This window comes from Rhodnius prolixus, unplaced genomic scaffold (genome assembly GCF_049639745.1).
Source record: "Rhodnius prolixus isolate KJV_2025 unplaced genomic scaffold, Rpr scaffold_1, whole genome shotgun sequence".
Classification (NCBI taxonomy): domain Eukaryota; kingdom Metazoa; phylum Arthropoda; class Insecta; order Hemiptera; family Reduviidae; genus Rhodnius; species Rhodnius prolixus.
Window position 1 is genome coordinate 37830944 of NW_027411581.1, and position 19858 is coordinate 37850801.

Sequence of the window (19858 nt, forward strand, 5' to 3'; positions counted from 1 at the left end):
AGATAATGGCGAGTTTATAAACAACATTAATAATTCAAATTTTATTTTTAAAATAAAATAATCAATATTTTCTCTAGGGAAGGGATTAGCTATGCGGTTAGCATACTGGACTCCCACGCGGAGGTCCCGGGTTCGAATCCAGCAGCTGACCCTTAGATTTTCTCTTCCTAGGAGCTTCTTACAGCTCACTGTCCGGTGATGGACAATGTTGTCTGTAACGAGAGAACACTGTCCGGAGGCCGGCAGTGCACTGGAAAAAGCTCCGGGCGCTAATAACTCAGCTGTTGATGCGCAAAAAAAAAAAAACAATATTTTCTAACTTTTCCATTTCCGCTTGCATTGGTATCAAACTCATATAATTTACGTAAAAAATAATATTGATTTTGAGGCGAATTATTTATTTTTGTTTAAATAATAAATTCTAGAATTATCTTTAGTTAACTTAAATTTTTTAAAATTTTTTGAGTCAATAGTAAATCTACAAAATAAACAAATTTAAAAAAATGGTAAAGGTTGGTCTACAAATTTGAAACTAAAATTGAAATAATAAACGTTTTTCTGTTGAATATTAAGATCGAATGAGATCTAACAGAAATGTTCTAGAACAGTGATTCCGAAAGTGTGCGCCGCGGCTCCCCGGAGCCATAAATAAAATAAATTAAACACGAATTTTAAATTCTTGTTTGTGAATTTAAAATTCGTGTTTAATTTATTTTCCAACTAACCTAACCGCATGGTGGTTGTCCCGTCTCCATATGGATATTACCGAAACACTTGAAATTAGATATTTTATATTATCCCAAGGGAAATAGTATCTGTTTTTAATTTTCCGCTTTTGAAAAGGAAAGTTTTCCAATTTTTCAAAAAAGTCAAAAATTTAGAAAAAATCTCATGTATATTAAGGGCGCCGCGGAAAAAATCCGACTATTTAGGGAACCACAAACCGAAAAAGATTGGGAACCTCTGCTCCAGAATCTTTCCTAAAAATGAATAAAGTAGAGCTGGTGGAAATAATAGTAACTTGGTTTAATCCAAGATTTTTTAATTATTTTATTTTTTAAATATCACGACTTATATCCAAATTTAGCAAAAAAGAAAAATGAAATATATGCTTATGTAACTATTATTTCAATAATTTGTTTTTAAAAAAATATTTCTGTTGTTGAATTGGTGTAGACTAACTTTAAATATCAATTCGATGAAATGTACGGATTACAAACTAATGTTATTACGCATTTTAAATGTAATATGTTTCAAAATTTGGACTTTGAAGAAAACGCGTTAGAACCATGAGAACCCTAGTATGAAAAGGTCATGGGGGGGAGTTCATCCTAGAATCTTATGCCCTACAAAGGTCGGCTAATGGATTACTACTATAAAATCGAAAAACATATTTCCAAGTAGAATATAACAATTTGATTAGAAAAAGTTTAACTCTAAATTTTATTTCTATTTTCTGTTAGTCGGAGAATTGGGGAAAAAAACATCATTTTCTCAGTGAAAATACACACAGACGAAATTCCCCTTCTGAACAGCTGACGGCCAGCTGGTTACTGTCCATTATCCCCCAACTTTCCACCATTTTACACTTTTAACAGCAAAGAAATTCTGTTAGAGATAAAACCTATCAGAACAGAAAAACAACTTTACAGACTTTACTCTCTAAATTTGGGATCAACTGTGATGGGGATTTCCTCTGAATAACTAACTTTTATACTTAGCAGGATAATTGGTTGAAAATAAAAAGACAAATAGGGTGAGTAAATCTACATAAATAAAATTGTAAAATACATGACTTGCAATAAACATTGTCAATGTCCCAACAAAATATCTAAAAAAATAATGACCGAAACATAAAATATCTACATACATAAAATGTGCAAAAAGAAATATGGCTACTCACTTAGGAGAATAATAAAGATGATCAGCTGAAGAATGTTCACATACATCACCCCTTCCACAATGCGGATCAAACACCAAAATAGGAAAATCAGATAGAAATACAACGATTTAATAATTAAATTCCGGTTATTCTGGAAAAGAAGAAAAGAATACAAATATTTTTAGAAATCATGCTTTTAGTTAAGAAGGGTTGTTTCGAAATTATCATTATTATTTTGAAAACCGGTTGTGTTAGGATACGCTACCATCAAGGACTGTGACAGAAATGGACTGAAACGAACACTTACAATATTAGAGCTTGCAGAAGTAAGGTGCGTGTGGTCAGCAAGCAAATCGGGTTTTTGAAATCTTCATGCAAACTGTAGCTCACCTCAAGTACTATTCAATCTTTATTTTATTTTTTGCAGTGTTGTAGATGATATTCAGAAAGGCAATTTAGATTTACATACGAGCAGCCTAAGATAAGAGATAAGATTCTAATATGGCGGCCCTTAAGGCCTACGCCACTGCGACCCCATTGGATCTATTGTCCTCTAATCTAGAGCTCGCCCACCAGACCCGTCCGTTTAATCAGACTGGAGAGCGACTCTTGGGTAAAGCTCACAGGCCTTGGTTTTTCCTCCCCAAGAAGTAACATCCTTAGCCAGACAAGCCCCTCACACTAACATAACACGTGCAGTGCCGTTTCCTCTTCTTCCTGACAGAAACTACAAAGGCTATCATCTGCCAGACCCATGCGATACATGTGTTTTCTGAGCCTATAGTGGCCTGTTAATAGGCCTACAATTATCCTTGACGGATTAATTCTTCAGTCAGCCTTGGCGAATAGCCCGTTATGAACTCCATCGCCTGTCTCTGCCCTATGGTGACAAGCCTCCACTTCTGAGACCTAGTCTACACCCATAGTTTAATGGCCGCAGTCTTAAGACACTTGGAGACCCCAAATAGGAAACGAAGTGTCCCTCAGAGCCTTCCCTGGCCAATAAATCTGCCGCTTCGTTTCCCTTGTGTCCTGAATGACCAGGCAACCACACTAGAAAAGACCTTATTTTGGTCATTAATTTCCTTCAGGGCACCCAGACAGTCCCATTGATAGCTCGCAGAGCCGCCAGGCTGTCCGAGAAAATCACGACCTTAGAATTAGTTATTCCTCGTCCGACAATCTCGGCAGCACAGAACCTAATTACAGCTAACTCAGCCTGAAAAATGGTAGCCAGTTTTCCTAGGCTAACCGAAAACCTACATTTCGGCTTCACCCCGTACACTCCCGCTCCTACCCCTTCTTCTTTTCTGGAGCCGTCCGTGTACCACATTGAGTTCCCCTTAACTGGAGGACCGCGTCTCCAAGCCTCCCGGTCCCAAATACAGACTTTGAAAGGCTTGTCGAAGCTATATCTGGAAGATCATAACTTCCGAAGGCAGGCCCAAAATAGGGTCGGCCTACAGCTCCTGATACGCTCCAAGTGCAGCCTAGAAGAAAGAGTTACTTTGGATTAGATTTTACTTTTCTTGAAGGCTTCAATTAGGTGTCTTGTTTGAAGTCCATCCTTAAGAGAGTCGTATAAACTTCCTTTATCCTTTGTTCATGTAGATAGATGTATTGTCTAGTTGGGAGATGAATTTGAATCCTTTTCCACTGGTTAAAAGGAAATTACATGTATTTCCGTTTCTTTTCCTCGGGCAAATTTAGCACTGCTGCTAAGTGCACCTCACTAAATTTAAGGCCGCCAATTCTTCTGTTTTAGATCTCCTGAATTCTGATAATTGGGAGGCTAAATGTCTGCTTTACGAGTCAATAGCAGAGAGTGTGTTGCTAAATTGTTCGGATATTTGGGGCTACCCACACTCCGACGATTTGGAACGTGCGCAGATGGCTTTTTATAAAGCAGTTTTGAGGCTACCTCCATAAACCCCAAGTGCGTTCATCAGACTGGAAATAGGTTGGAGACAAATAAAGCTTGAAGTCCTCAAACGTATGCTAAGTTGGTATGGCACCCTCCTGAATATGGCGGTGATAGGTTACCAGTAAAATGTTTACTGAGATTAATCCAAATTGAAAAAAAAAATTCGTCCTGCCATTTAAGTAGTTCTCAGTTTTTTTTATGACCCCATCTGCTTCAGATTAAAGCACACAGAAGCAGTCATTTGCTATTGAGATTGTTATATGTGCAAAGTTGCCACCTTGTAAATAAATGGTCAATATCTGAGTGGTTCAGCGTTAGTAGCACTTTAAACTGGTAATATATTAGGCGAAATAGGAAACACTTTGAGAATAAAGTAGCAGCCTCATCCATGTTAGTTGTTGGTGGTTGTTCTAAGAAGGCAGGGGTCCCAATGTCCATATTTTTGCATAGACAAAGCTGTAAATAAACATCTAAATTAGATCTAATCTAATATCTAATTAAAAACTAAATTTTGTTTACCGAATATATGCCCATGTTCATTAATCCTGACATAAACACCACCAAGGTGTGGTATGCAGTCGTCAAGAATATTCTTACTGATGCTGAAACAAGATGGGTATGTTGTTCGCTTGTGAAATCTGACATTATTTTAAACTAAAATTAAGCCTGGCATCTCTTATAAGATAGATTCATCAGATCTGAAGTTTTGTTGGATGGAAGTTTGCAGAGATCTAAAATTGTCTCAATTTTGGTGAAGAGAGATTTAAAAATGGTATTGATACTAACAATGCATAGTTTTGGTGAATAGCCATCAATCGTCCTAGAGTGGTTCCGTACACTTATCAGACAATAAAAGCTCATAGGTGGCCTCTGTAAGAAGAGTATCCATCCATTCCAGGTTGTTTAATTAGTTTTTATAGGCTATAGACTATAGTCTTGAGTGCAAGGCTTTGGGTTTTACTTTTCTGAAGAGGAAAGATAGCCATTATATCCTGCTCAGTGAGTTGTGGGTTTTATTCCTTCTCCATCCGATAAAGCTCTTTCTGCCAATCATGTGCTATTGGTTGCATTATTTCCTCCGCCTGCGGTGGAGATCTTCGATATTTCTTTGATTAATTTTATAGCAAGTTTGAAGGATGCCTACTTTTTCTATATCTAAGACCTGCTTTTTCTGTTTTCATTCTTGCTATTTAGGGCATCTATCAATGCAGATTAATCCACATTTTGCTGTGCAAAAAGCGGTCAGTTCATAGGGGGTTCCAACGAAACGCAGATAAATACTTACTAGCGTCGCCTTCGCTTCGAAGACTAGCTTCCTTACTCAGGCATTTTGGATAAAAAAGTACCAAGCGTTTAGGACTATCTGCTGGACTCCCTCGCTCCCATCTGACTCAGGAAGCAACAGCATTATCAACCAGAAATTCTGTGCTGTTTTAGGAGATAGGTTAGAGTGAGGCAAATAAGAAAGAAGTGTAAAGGTTGAGATCACTTTTCTAATAAAACTTGTAAGAATTTTTTCAGTAAGCTACTGATTTTCTGACTTACGGGCGGGAACGTTTGCACCAAGGAGCTTAATTTCTATAAGAGCATAAGCAATCATCATAATCGGATATACAATCTGAAACATATTTTTGGTTAAGTTTAATATTAAATTAAAAAATAAATAGTAAAGGAGAAATATTTATATTTTGTTTTTTTGTAATCTAGAGTTCCTGGTCACAATAAAGCCCATGAAAGGCTTTTACAACAAACCGAAAATTTGAAATGCAACTACGTAATTAGTTTACGATGATTTTTTTTTTTTTGCTCAGATTAATAGAGTATAATAGCGCTAAATTTGAATTTAGGTCCTAATAAGATATCTCCAAGTGTACTAAATTTAATGAAAAATAAAATTTTCAGCTTAATTAGTGCTGGGCACCTTCAACAGAGGCGCACTCTTTTTGCAACTTATTCACATCCTCCGGAAGTTTTTGACTTATCTTGAGTTTCAGTACTTATTGTTTACAAAAAAAAAAAAGAAAAGAAAAAGCTATATAGATGAATTGTATTTACGAGAGTCCTTTCATATTTCATATTAGGGTGTTAAGCATTTATTCGAAGTCCACTCTCATTAAATATTGCGGTCCTTGTAAGGGAGTGTACTGAAAGTGTATTTCATGTAAGAAATAAACTCCTTGCTTGACCTTGTACACTAAAGTTTTGCGTTTCTACCTCATTCATGTAAAATGTAATTTTGTTCTTTACATCTTCACGATTATGAATTGTATTTAGTGGCAGATGGTCCTGGAAAGTCTGGAGGTTGCAGACTAAAATTAGTTTTTACCCGTTTTACACCGAAATTAACTTTTTATTAGATACGCATAGATGCAATATTGTAACGGAAAACTTAAGCAGTTACGGTTATTAGCTAACAAAACATTTGTTTCTTTCGAATCTTCTTTTTTTCGTAGTAAATTTCTGATAAAAATAGCATATTTTTAAGATGATATTTTGTTTCGATATAAATCATTGTAATGAGGAATCATTTCTTTTGAGATAAGACTTTAAAAGGCTTTCAACAAATAAAAGTAACAAAAATAAATATTGGATGTAGGTAAGTAATCTTCGCTGTGTTTGCTTAAATTCTTAGCTGGGTTCCAAAATCACTTGGGATGCAAGAAGTGACAATAGAGTGCACTGAGTAAAAATATAACTTTACCTTAACCGAATCATATTTCTGTGACTGTTTGTTTAGCCTAAAACAAGTTATCTACATATTCCAGACAGATATAACTATTTTATTAAACATAAATTAAAAAATCAGCAAACAAATATTTTGAGCACAATCTTCAATCCTTTCTTTAAACAATCACAACTTGCTATCTAAACTTAAAACCAAACCTCAATTCAGTTACTTCTTTCTACGCAGACGGTTCTAAAAATAAGAATGGTGTTGGGTGTTCCATCTATGATTCCCAATCTGACACCTGTTTCCAATTTAAAGCTCATAACTTACATTCAATATTTACAGCCGAACTCACAGCCATTAATAAACGCCTAGCCCACATCTGGTTAGCGAATATTCAGCACTCTGTCATTATGATCGACAGTATGAGCGCTCTACAAAAATTAAAACGATCCTGAAGTGACACATTCTTTTTGATCCTAGACACGTCAATTCTCCTATATAAGGTAAATTCTAACGGTAGAATATTGTATCTGCTTAGTACGGGTAGGAGCATACTGCGGATTGGGTGGCAATGAGAAGGCCGATATCGGCGCTAAACTGGCCACCCGTCTCCAAGAAACACCTACAGAGCTACTAACTGCCGCATATCTAAAGAACTTTCAAAAACAAATCTGTTACAGAAAATGGTCTGACATTTACTCATCCTCTAAAACAGTTAAAGGAAAATTCTACTCCTTAATACAACCTTCCGTACCAGTTAAACCATGGTTCGCAGTATTTACGGAAAACAGAGGATTTTACTGCACCATGAGCAGACTGAGATTCAATCACAACTATTCTCCTCATCATCATTTGGCACGTATTGGTATAGAAATAAATCCCATATGCTCCTGTGACAGGGAATCAACAGCCGAAGCCAATCTTGGCCTTTAGCAAAAACAAGAACGGTAGGGATCAGCTGTGGAGGGCCATATTACAGATGAACGGCCCACTTCCGGCTAACTTAAACACTATACTTACCCAAACATTTACCAGTAAAGAAAATTAAAATATAACTCTGACACAACCATACGGACAGTGACTTTAAAACCATACATACTAATAGACAAACCACCGACTACATAAAAACAGTCCTCTGTGAGATGGCCAATGCGAAATCATCATAAGGCCATCAAGAAAGAAGAAGAAGAAGGAAAATCTTCAATCCAAATTTGGAATAAAGTTCAGACCAGTTTAACCCAAGTAAAATAATGATAATCCAAACGTTATGCATTTTATTTCATCTTAACCAATTTTGGAGGAATTATTAAAAAATTCATAAAGCGAATTGCAACGAAATATTGCGAGGATGGTTGCAACAGTAATGTGCACCAAAAAATTTGAAAATTTATGAATAAAAGTCATGGCGTCAGTAGTCTCGAAGTGATTCAAATTTAGGCATTAAAATTTAGCTTTGCAACCATGCAAGCTAAGCACGAGCCGCCACTGGCTGAATATAATCTTGGCGTATTTAGCTCCATTCGCTTCTTTCATTTCTTCTGCTAATTCTTGGATATCTCTTAGTAACTCATTTTCAGCAACTTCTTTCTCAAAATCTAATAGATCTGAGTTGTTGCAAAAAAATTATAGTCATAAAGGAGGGTTTGCCCTTTATTTTAAAGAAAATTTGGGAATTTTATCTTTTATAGAAAAAGAGAAAAAAAATTGTCAAAGTTGGGTGTTTTTCAACGTTAGGCTTTTTCGTGCAGTTTTTGACGATCAACCCTTATACAACTGTCCTACCGGACAGTTTTAATTTCTTCTGCTAATTCTTGGATATCTCTTAGTAATAACACTTCCTTCCTTTGTTAGACCCCATTAGTCATTATCCATGTTGAGCAATCTCTGTAATCGTATCGAGAAGGAGCAAAACAACCTTTAGAAAAGCAAAGTGGGCGTGCAATACTCTAGGATTCCTGAATGTAAATGTCAAGTTTACTAAACACAGCCTAAAGTAGTCAATGATTTGATGAAACTTATTGTATGGCTAGCGCACAGGAAATTAGTACTTACCAAGCCAGCGTAACCAATTAGTAAGCAAGCAGTTCTTAAAGTTAAACAATAATATCTCGCTTTTAGGTTGTCGTCCATTAATAATCTCTAAAATTAAACATACAATGAACAATGAGTAGGGTATTTGCGAAGAATGCTCAGGTTTTGTTATTTCTAAGTTTATTTTGTTTAATTAAAAAAAATACAAAAAATAGATACAATTTCGCGCTTAATAAATCCTCAGATTATTCAAAAGTTGCATAATTAGATACAGACCATACAAGAACCCAACTTCTGGAATCGTTTTTCTGGGTTAAAAACAAGCCTGAAAGTGGGCGGAAACACTTCGTTAATGGAAAATCCAGATGTTTTCCCTACCATTTCACATTTTTCTTATTAAAAAAAAAATCAGTTCTATCTAGTACATACACTTCAATAATCTTTGCAGAAGTAAGAACTCTGAACCTAACCAGGTCAAATAAGAAAAGTAAATCTGTTGTACATCTAAACTCATAATACTAGCACTGACTACTATACTCTAACTAACCTATTTTCTTCGAAAACCGTAAATTTTGAATCATACATAATTCTAATTCATAATGATACAGTTTTTAAAAACGTAATTACACTGAGATTTTCTTTCAAAAATCCCTCTTCGATTTGTATTTACATACGCACTAATTTTTTGGACTATTTGTTATTTTATTTAATTTATTATTTATTTGGATTGGGATCAGAGTCATTTCGATTAGGGTACATTTTACAATGTGGATAATATTAGTGAGAATAAAAGATGTTTCAAAATTTGATTTTAGGAAATAGTACCTCTATTAGATCCTACAGAATTGAAAACTCTGTACGATTACTGGCCTTTTCTCTTACTCAAGAAAAAATGAAGACGGTAGGGCGTTCCTGTGGCATCTTACTGCTCGCTATCTGGCGACGAACAGTGTTGTCACCGGAGAACAATGTATAGAGGTAGCATTCAGGCAGCTCTAGAAACTACGATTCTTTAACATTTATTGCTATTTTTGTACACATACTTTTAGTCCAAATACTTGAATCCTGTGGGCATTTCCGGTTATATTTGAAATTACGGTATTAGCTATTTGCCCTTAATGTTTTATTTAATTAACTTTTTTCCCTCAAATTACCATAGATTTAAAGATGCTTACATATGCTAATTACTTATTTAATTATATTTGTTTCTACAATAAATTCTGTTAACAATCTGATTACATGGCGTCCAAATATTTCAGTAAAAAACTACTATTGAAAAACTCGGTTCCTGTCACTTTTGCAAATCTAAGTGCAAGTAGTAATTGCTATTTCTAAAATATGTTTCGCTTGTTATTCTAATTTTTAAGCTATTTTAGAGAAGTCACAAGCCTCCTTTTATTGATTTTACTTTTGGGAAAATATTAGAATTGTCGAAATGGAATCATTGAAACTCAGAATACCTTTTTGGTTACTGAACTTTTCAACTATCTTCTTAATAATTTCCAGAGACTTGCATAATCTAGGTTTCCAATTTTCCCTTCATAAGTTTTAAAATCATCTGTTTAAGGTTTTCTCTGAAACTGTAAGTAATTGCGATTGAAAGAGCAACTGTAATTGTTATTGTTCTTTTATTTCAGTTAAATATTGTAGTGAAAATGGTTTCATATTTCTTTTTATCACGTGCACTAAGTGCGCATATTGCATTTATTTAAATCTTCTGATATTTTTAGTTGATTTCTGATCTATATTTATCATTTATTAACTTATTGGCAGAATTTATCTAAATAGTTTTATCTTAATTATAAATAATAAGGTATGTCCCTATGGTATAGAAATACGACAATTTAATCGTACAATTTAATTTCATATTATAAGTTGTAATCATTGTAATTTTCAGCTAAAAAAAATAGATACATTGTATATTTATTACTTATAAAGACAGTTTGACAAAACATTATTTGACCATGGTTCATGGTTTAGACAATACAGAAAATAAAACACAGAAATAAACTATACAAGTTCATATATTTACATTATCTAATTAAATAAAACTACAGTTTAACATTTAATAGAGTATAAGTCAACAAATTCACTGCCAAGTTATCGGCAATCAAGTAATCGTGGTCTAAAACCAGAAAATTTGCATTAAATTGCGTTTTAAGGCAGCTTTGGTGAAGAAATAGGATGCCTTTTAATTGTTCAGGTTTACAAAAATTTAATTGAATTTACAGTCTGACATTGAAATGTCAGCTAGAGTTAGATGCGTTTCACACATGTCAGACAGAATCTTGAAAATCGTATCTGGCTAGTATCGTGTGTTTCACAACCAAATGTTTAAATTAAATAAGTCCTTATCTCGCCAGATAGATAAGTGGTAAAAATAGTTTTTAATGTGATATAGTATAAAACTTAAAATACAATAACGATTTAGAAAATTTCAATGTAAAAAATATTTTTGGTAAATTATTGTAACATTGTTCTCGAATTTAGTAAAATTATTGTACTTACTCCCCATTCTAGTAAACCTAAAAGAGAACCGTTTATTCTGTATGTCCACAGAAGCATACATACAATTATTAAACATAAGATGTACAAGTACAAAAGAAATATAAAATGAAATATACATTACATACAATATAGATCAATAAAATGTAAGACAATATAAAATAAAATACGTACGATAGATACAATAAAATAGATACAAGTAGTTACAGAAAATAGATACAGTAAAATATATAGTAACATACTACAATATATACACTAAACATACAAATAATATACATTACTATTTTTTTTTTTTTTTTTTTTTTCAAAAAGTTAACATAATTACACGGACAAATATACAAAAGCGAAATTCCTAGGATTGATGGTTAATAATTTTGCGGTGGAATACTGCGAATGAATTTCTTAAAAACCTCGTAGCAGTCTCTGCTTACTAAAGTACTGCGTTCGGCTGGCCATCTACCTCCTTCTAGAAATATCTTCCTAATGATTGTACTGTAATACAGATTTATGTTGAAATTTTCGTTTTCAGTGACAGCTACAGTATTATTATGCAAATAATTCAAGAATGAGCTGCGTTTTTATTGCATTGCATTGTACAACAGATACTACGTCCATTCTTTAAGCTCACTCAAATAGCCCGCTTTTTCGAAAATAATATAGGAACTTCTGTCCCAGGATATTGCATTCTAACAAATTCTTTTTCTCTTGGAAAGCTGAAAGTGTATTTTCTTCAGATCTATGTTGGAAAAGCGCTGCTCATTCCGAAATCTATTCACTCCTCTATCCATTTGCACACCTGCATAAGATATATTTTATATTCATACAAGAGAATGTATCATGTTCATTTTTGAATGTTTGCTCTTTGTTCCTTTATTGCTGCACCTTTTTTTGATTTTTACTCTCTCTTACCCTTGTGAGAGTAAGTATGGCGATGAAGCAGATTTTTAATTTTGAGTTTCATTGGAAAGTATATATTATATACAGGGTGACCAAACTTATATGCTCCACCCACTTTTTTTTTTTAACGGCGGGAAATTTCGAAAAAATAAAAAACACGTATTTAATCATTTTTGGTCTAGTTTATTTTCCGTGATTGGCCCATTTTTTGAAACCCCTGTATCTCGAGATACAGCATCCAACTTTTGTTTTTCAAATGGAACGTTATATTTTTTGTTGCATATTTTTATAGTATTTGAGCTCCTAAAAAAAACAAAAAAAAATTTTTTGAAATCGGTTAGGTTTTTCAAAAGTTATGATAATTTAAAATATGAAAAACAAATTTCAGTTTATTGTCAAAATTACGTTATTTTTTTTAAAGAATCTGTTCAAACTGGGCACAATTAACGGATAGGCAAGCCAAAACTCTGGACTCCCACGCTTTGCTTATAACAGCACTTATGGTGGGCCAATTAGTTGATTTCCTAAAACTCCTCACCAAACGTTTGTAGAAAAAACAACCTGAACGTCGAATAACCCTAGCCTGCCTAGATCTTGGTCTTCGCCACCATAAGTGCTGTTATAAGCAAAGCGTGGGAGTCCAGAGTTTTGGCTTGCCTATCCGTTAATTGTGCCCAGTTTGAACAGATTCTTTAAAAAAAATAACGTAATTTTGACAATAAACTGAAATTTGTTTTTCATATTTTAAATTATCATAACTTTTGAAAAACCTAACCGATTTCAAAAAATTTTTTTTTGTTTTTTTTAGGAGCTCAAATACTATAAAAATATGCAACAAAAAATATAACGTTCCATTTGAAAAACAAAAGTTGGATGCTGTATCTCGAGATACAGGGGTTTCAAAAAATGGGCCAATCACGGAAAATAAAATAGACCAAAAATGATTAAATACGTGTTTTTTATTTTTTCGAAATTTCCCGCCGTTAAAAAAAAAAGTGGGTGGAGCATATAAGTTTGGTCACCCTGTATATAATAATATATTCTTTCCAATGAAACTCAAAATTAAAAATCTGCTTCATCGCCATACTTACTCTCACAAGGGTAAGAGAGAGAGGTTGCCAAAATTCCTGGTTGACCGAAATTTCTTTACCTGTATTTAAATGAATGGATTTTTGTACTTTTTTTGAAGTTTTCTCGAAAATGGGCTTCAATGCTTTTCTTTGCATTTAGATTATAATTATGTACATGTAGATCAATATCTTATATGTCAATAGTATTCCTACCAGAACTTTATTTAAGGTACTCTGAGGTTAGATGTAGGTTTCTTTTAGATTTGCTATAGTGAGCGACTTGTACATCCAGGGACATTTGGGCCATTGACAATATATAAAATATAAAAGTAAATCAGATTTTTTTTATTTTATGTAAGGCGTGTCAACATCTGAGGTCATTGGCGCTCTTATCTTTTTTCAGTGCACTTCCGGCATCCGGTCAGTGTTCTTTCGTCACAGGTAACATTGTCTATTACCGAACAGTGTGCCGCGATCTCCACGTTGGCATCCAGTATTCGCAAACCACTCAGCTAATCCCTTCCCTAATAAGAGGTATTTTAAAACATTAGGTGGAAGATGCAATCAAATCACTATTTTATAGGAAGTTCAATCAGCCAATCAGAACCTGGGCCTTTCATAACGGTAATATCCACAGCTACGCCTCTCCTTTTAGATTGCGATAGCTTCCAGTTGAAAGATGTAATCATTGTAGTTTATAAATCGATATAATTCTAAAAGAAAAAACTATACAAAGGTAAGTGAACAAAAAAATTAGTTTTTTAAACAATATGTGGAAAATAGCTCCAAATAATATTTTTTGCATAACTTAGCTTCCATTAGCACCCACACAGGTTCATTAAGATCATTTGATACTTTGGCTGGAAAAATTGTTTTTCGAAACTCCTTTTGAATGTTTTTCACAAGCCTCTGAAGAAGGAGAGCACACAAGAAAGAGAGATTATGTTAGAGTATCGACAATGGTGATTTATTTCACAAGGATCTTGTGGTCATTTCTTCTATTGACTCTTCTTTTATACCCAAATGTAAAAATCTATTAATAGAACTAGAAGAATTCATTCAATTTTAGTAATAAATGAATAATGAATACAAAATATTTGATCAGTTTGTTTACCAAGAATTCATCCTCAATATCAAGCTAGTTGCCCAGATTGTAGGGCCACATTGTACCAAAATGATCTCAGATAATTTCTGGAGAATTTGGATTCTTGAGTTGTATTGCTAACGGCCGTTTAGAATCAGTCAGAAGAAATTTTAATAATAACTAAAACCAGAACTTTTAAGTAACTTAATTTTTTTGGCTATTAAAGTTTCCATGTAATAAAGACTTGCATGCAGATTGCTGCGAAATAACTATCTACATTCCCTCTCAGAATGTGAGAGGATATATATGTATATCAGGCGCACGGTTATGTTTCAAGGGGTGTGACTTTGAGTGTAGAAACTCATTTAGAGAAGCTGAGAGTTGGTTTTACCCTCCGGGATATCGTACATCGTCTAAGTGAAGCAATGCGTAAAGTAAGGGACAGACAATTATGCGATAAAGGACTCCACGTGGACAAAACTGACTTAACTTTGAATTTACTTGGCAAGTTACATCAGATTATATTTGGTTAGAAAATAGAATTGTTAACACTCAAGTTGTGTAATACTCACGATTTTCTCTTTCCAATATTCTCAAAGTTTATTCAAACAACAAATTTTTACGGAAATGTAGTTGACTTGATGTTGGTTCTCGATAAACAATTGAAGCTGGTGTGATTGCAGAGAACCGCACCAAAAAGTCCTGTAATTTTTTTTTTTTTTTGCGATTCTTTTCATGAAAAAATCTAAAGATCTTTGATTAAGGTAAATTACCGTGAGACGGAATAGGAATGCTAAAATGAAATCGCTCTGCAGTTGGTGACAATTCCGAGTAAGCGATTTTTTCGAATTCAGCATTTTAGCCACCCATTTAAATCCTCTTTATGATAACTTTTGAGTACCATATGTTCTATTAAAAAGGAGTTTGAGATGGAACGGTAACCATTCCTCTATCCTCGTGTGTTCAAAAAGCCAGAACCACCATTTAATTGGAACATAGTACAAGTTAAAAAAAACTACCCTGAAAACTAACAAAGTTAGATTCACCCACTAATTGCTGCCATAGATGTTCAGAGGTGGCGAGGGAAGGATGGAAGACTGTAGTGGCTGAGGCTCAGGCCCTTCAAAGGCTATGATATTCTGAAAGTAAGTGTAATTATAGATGTCAGACGGAAGACTGTAGGGGCTGAGGCTCAGGCCTTTTAAGGGCTGTGGTAGTCTGACAGTAACAGTAAGTAATTATGTATAGATGTTCAGAGGGGAAGGATGTTCAGAAGAGGCTGATGCTAAGGTCTTTCAAGGGTTGTGACAGTCTGAATAGTAAGAGTTATTATAGATGTTCAGGGGTGGTGAGGGAAGGTTGGAAGACTGTAGGGACTGAGGCTCAGGCCCTTCAAAGGCTATGATAGTCTGAAATAAGTGTAAGTATAGATGTACAGACGGTAGCGAGGGAAGGATGGAAGACTGTAGGGGCTGAGGCTCAGGCCTTTTAAGGGCTGTGGTAGTCTGACAGTAACAGTAAGTAATTATGTATAGATGTTCAGAGGGGAAGGATGTTCAGAAGAGGCTGAGGCTGAGGACCTTCAAAGGCTGTGACAATAAGAGTAAGTATAGATGTACAGAATAGATTTAAATGATTACCAGTTTATGAACATGTTGAAATCGAATCGTTATTGCAAAGTTTTTCTATTGGCCTTAAATTTTTAGAAAAAGGATAAAAGGTGCCCCACTAGTTGTCCATTAAAAAGTAAATACCAAAATAAACTCCTATTTCATGGGCGATTACAATAAGCCTATTGTATGTGGGCACAAAAGGAATTTGTGTTATAGGCTAACGGCCATCCGTTTTTTCCTTTCCCTTGCTATCTCCAACATTTCTCTTTTGATTCCCTAAAGAATACATCCTACATACACACACATACATATGTATATATATATATATATATATATATATATATATATATATATATATATAAAATGTACGCTCCATTGCTTCATATGAATCTCTGGGATCCATTTCATTTTTCACGAGTACGCTCAATTAACTGTATGTAGCAGCCTATGCTTGCCATGTAATATATGAGCGTTTTTTTTCAAATGCTGACCTAGATTTTCATTTGTGTTTGCTTTTATCTTGCTCCTCGCTCGTCTGCAACTGTGCAAGGTCATTAAAAGTAATAAATTAATACATTTTGTATCATCACGTTTGTATTGTTTAATACAGACAGTTTAGGTTGGTAGTAAAGTTTTTATTTAAATAAAAAACTAATAACTTTAAAAGTAATTGCAAAAAAAAAAAAATTATATTTTTCGTTTAAATTGCAGCAGTGCAAATGGACATGGTCGTTCATAAATTGCGTCGGAAATCATGGTCTTCGGAAGATTCGTGCCAGGATTGGCTAATGTATTCACAGTGCGCAATGTCAGTTGTAGCAATGCAGATGTTTGTTCAATAAATAAATAATGATCCGGGTATTGCACTCCCATGACTTGCACTTACTGCCATTCTCAACGTTCTAGCTCACAAATTTTCTTAAAACTCCAAAAATTTGGGTGCAATGAAATTCTTACAAACACTATACAGTTTGTAAGTAAACATTAAAGTAAAATGTAACCTTACAGGGTAGCCCTAAACCAAGTCTCTCCAGGAGCATGGCTCTAAAACGAGTTTTTTAAAAAGTAAAAATAATAGAAATAAACTTAATTAATTTGTGTATATGAAATATTCACATGGAGTAATCAAGAAATCCTAGGAGCAATTTTCGTTGAAAATCCAATTAGTAAAGAGGTTCTTCTGGTAAAAGAATTTTCTTTAAATTCAATTTTAACCTCAAAATTTACTCCCTTTAACACTAACAATAAAATAACACCTTAGAGGGAATTTACCCAACCCGTCACCCAGTATCCTGAATCAAATTTCCTGAATGCTATTAATAAAAATTATAGATCCACATCGGAGCAGTTTTCAAGAAAATCTATATGAAAAAAAAAGTCTGTGATGGGAAATGGGAAAAAAGGAGTCTGTGACTCGCAGCAGAACGGTTTTGACCAAAACTTACACACACGAACTAATTTGTAAAAACCAAATTGAAAACATAATTGGGTGAAAGTACAGAATCGTAAATCAGCACATATTCAATCACTTCTCTTAGTATTGTAGAGTGAGAAAAATTAAAAATACCTTTTCAAATGTATTTATCTAGGATACAAAATTGAATACAAGTTGCATTGGGAGCGAAATATCCTTCTCAACTCCACTTGATTAAATTTTTTAATTTTCTCTCAAAAAAACAATTAGTTTTGCTTTTTATTGAAATAAAAAACTTGTTTTTAATTTATTGTGAACTTAAACATAAAGTTTTTTTGCAAAATAATCGTAAATTTTCAACAATTATTTGCGACAAATTCGTATTATCTATTCTCAAGATACAGGTGCGACGGTAGCCGAGCGGTTTGAAGCGAGACCTATTAGCGAAAGTACGAGTATGTTTGCTAGTCGGCTCTGTCCACGACACCTGATTGGTAGTTGGACGTAAAGCCCGCCTGAAAAAAAAAAAAAAACAGGCATTGCTTAACTTACTTTACTGTTTCTTATTCAACAGATATCGTTACAAATTAAAAAAAAAAAATTATGAAGTTTTTTCGACCAAGACCTTGAGAATGAGGGATTTATCACTCACTTCCTCTACTTTTTGCAAGAGACGAACGCTCGAGTGTCGAGTGTTGCACTTTATCAGCAGGTTACCTTGACTTGATTCGCAGTTTTTAAGTTCTTAACTCTCCTATTCACTCGCACATACATGTGCATATCACTCAAATCTCGCATATAAATAGTACATCCTGTACGTAATGCTAATTTAGATCATCACTTCCGGATTTATCATTGTCTACGGAAAGGATTAAGCCCTACGATTTCAAAAGTTTCTTTAGGCCGTTATCAGACCTAGTTACTCCTTAAGTAATCTTTATATTTTGTCTTTTCAAACGAATTGTGGATTCTATATCAATTCTTATCAAAAATAGTTAAAGGTATTTTTTTTATTGATAAAATCAATGAATTTTGGTTTATAAAAGATGTTGAGCAGATACTTCTTAAAATGATGGTTTAAAACATAATAATAAAGAATAGTAAAGTTAACTAATTTTATTGTGGTGGACGGAAGCAACCAGCACTAATTTACTATTAATTTCTCATATTAACTATTAAATAGAACCCAAGGCCTAGACTGGGAATCGAACCTAGTACCACAATACTTCTTGGCATGGCGCGGGGCTCGTCTTTAACCGCTCGGCTAACGTGACACCAATAAAATTTTAATACAAATATTTTTCTATTATTATTATTATTATTATTATTAAATATTTAATATACTGGTAGAGAACTAATTGCAGTATCAGAATCTTGGTGTTGGAAAGATTAGCAACGTGTAGCGGATAGGGTCTTCAAAATGTATTGAAAGCAAAAATAATACATAAGCTAAATACTACAAATGAATAAATAAAATACAAATTGTCTAATATGATTAATAGTATAATAATAAATAGAATGAAAATAAAAGTGGATGATGGCATGAAGCACGAATATAAGTAATAAATCATTTTGACTACAGGTTGTAATCAAAAGCGAATTGATGATTTATATGTGAGTGGTGGACAAAGGATTTCCACATGAAAGGGCTGTACCTAGTAGTGAAGTAAAACGGGCGGGTGTGAAGTTCATTCGAGTTAATGACTCAGTAGAAATTGTCATAACAACCCTTTTGTCGCCATAGAAATGGGGATTAATCCAATAGATTGTTTTAAAATCCATCTTATTTCCCATTTTATATTGTTCACAAATTAACTATTACAATAATATTGAATTCGGTGAATTAAGTATATATTATATTGAAAACTCTCACGACGTTTTCTTATCGTTATTCAGTTATAAAATCAATTATCAAAATCATTACGAAATCGTGATTTAATTTCAAAATCATTACAAAATCGTGATTTAATTTCAAAATCATTACAAAATCGTGATTTAATTTCAAAATCATTACAAAATCGTGATTTAATTTCAAAATCATTACAAAATCGTGATTTAATTTCAAAATCATTACAAAATCGTGATTTTATTTCAAAATCATTACAAAATCGTGATTTAATTTTTTTCAAATCTATAATTTTTACTAAAAATATAGCGCCAACATTAAATCTTCTAAACATAAACCTTCAGAGTAAAAAGTTAAGTAAAAGTGTTGATTAAACGACTCAACGTAATTGCAAGTTCTCTAGTTCATTACGTCCATACTTCAGCTCGTAATTTTAGCCGTTACAAAACAAACTTACTTAGTAAAAAAGTTTGCTGAGGCCTATATGGAGGTAAGTACTGAAAGCTGTGGGATCCCGTGAAGCACTCCAATCTTTACCGAATCTAGTCCTTACAATCTAAAAATCTTTCGAAAAGACAACTCTCTTTACTATGTCTCCATTAAAACTCTACCTAATGGTCTATCCACTCCCTTCGTGTCTGATCTGATAAAATTCCTCTATCAAAGATTTCACAACTGCTTATCCTATCACAATCTCCAGCTTTCAAACCCAACCTCATCTTATACTCCTGTTAATTCTAACTGAGCATCTTCTTCAAATGTCACCCATATCATTTTACTTGAGTGTGATCCTATTTTTCCCTTCAGCCATATGAACTGATCTCTCTTATTACTGTTAGGGATTTCTAAGTGCTTTAACATTCACACTTAAAATTGCAATATTTAATATTTATTCTTTGATTAATAACATAATCTTGAATT

At 33.7% G+C, this 19858-nt stretch overlaps 2 protein-coding genes across 7 annotated transcripts in view; one reads left to right on the forward strand and one right to left on the reverse strand.

Annotated features, from left to right (window-relative positions):
* LOC141459688 (uncharacterized) overlaps window positions 1-10690 on the reverse strand; it is a 37481-nt gene extending 26791 nt beyond the window's left edge. For 3 of the 6 annotated variants that reach the window (XM_074139046.1, XM_074139072.1, XM_074139054.1), the window contains exons 1-5: window positions 9552-10689; window positions 8530-8616; window positions 5352-5424; window positions 4326-4408; window positions 1904-2033 (exon numbers count right to left, since the gene is read on the reverse strand). In XM_074139046.1, the coding sequence (XP_073995147.1) occupies window positions 1904-2033; window positions 4326-4408; window positions 5352-5424; window positions 8530-8607 (364 nt within the window). In that variant the 5' untranslated portion in view covers window positions 8608-8616; window positions 9552-10689. Of the gene's footprint in view, window positions 1-1903; window positions 2034-4325; window positions 4409-5351; window positions 5425-8529; window positions 8617-9333 lie in introns of all 6 variants that reach the window. The other 3 variants (XM_074139079.1, XM_074139063.1, XM_074139042.1) reach the window with 3 other exon arrangements.
* Toll-6 (Toll-like receptor 6) overlaps window positions 1-19858 on the forward strand; it is a 493343-nt gene that overhangs the window by 166802 nt on the left and 306683 nt on the right. The gene's annotated exons all lie outside the window — the stretch shown is intronic.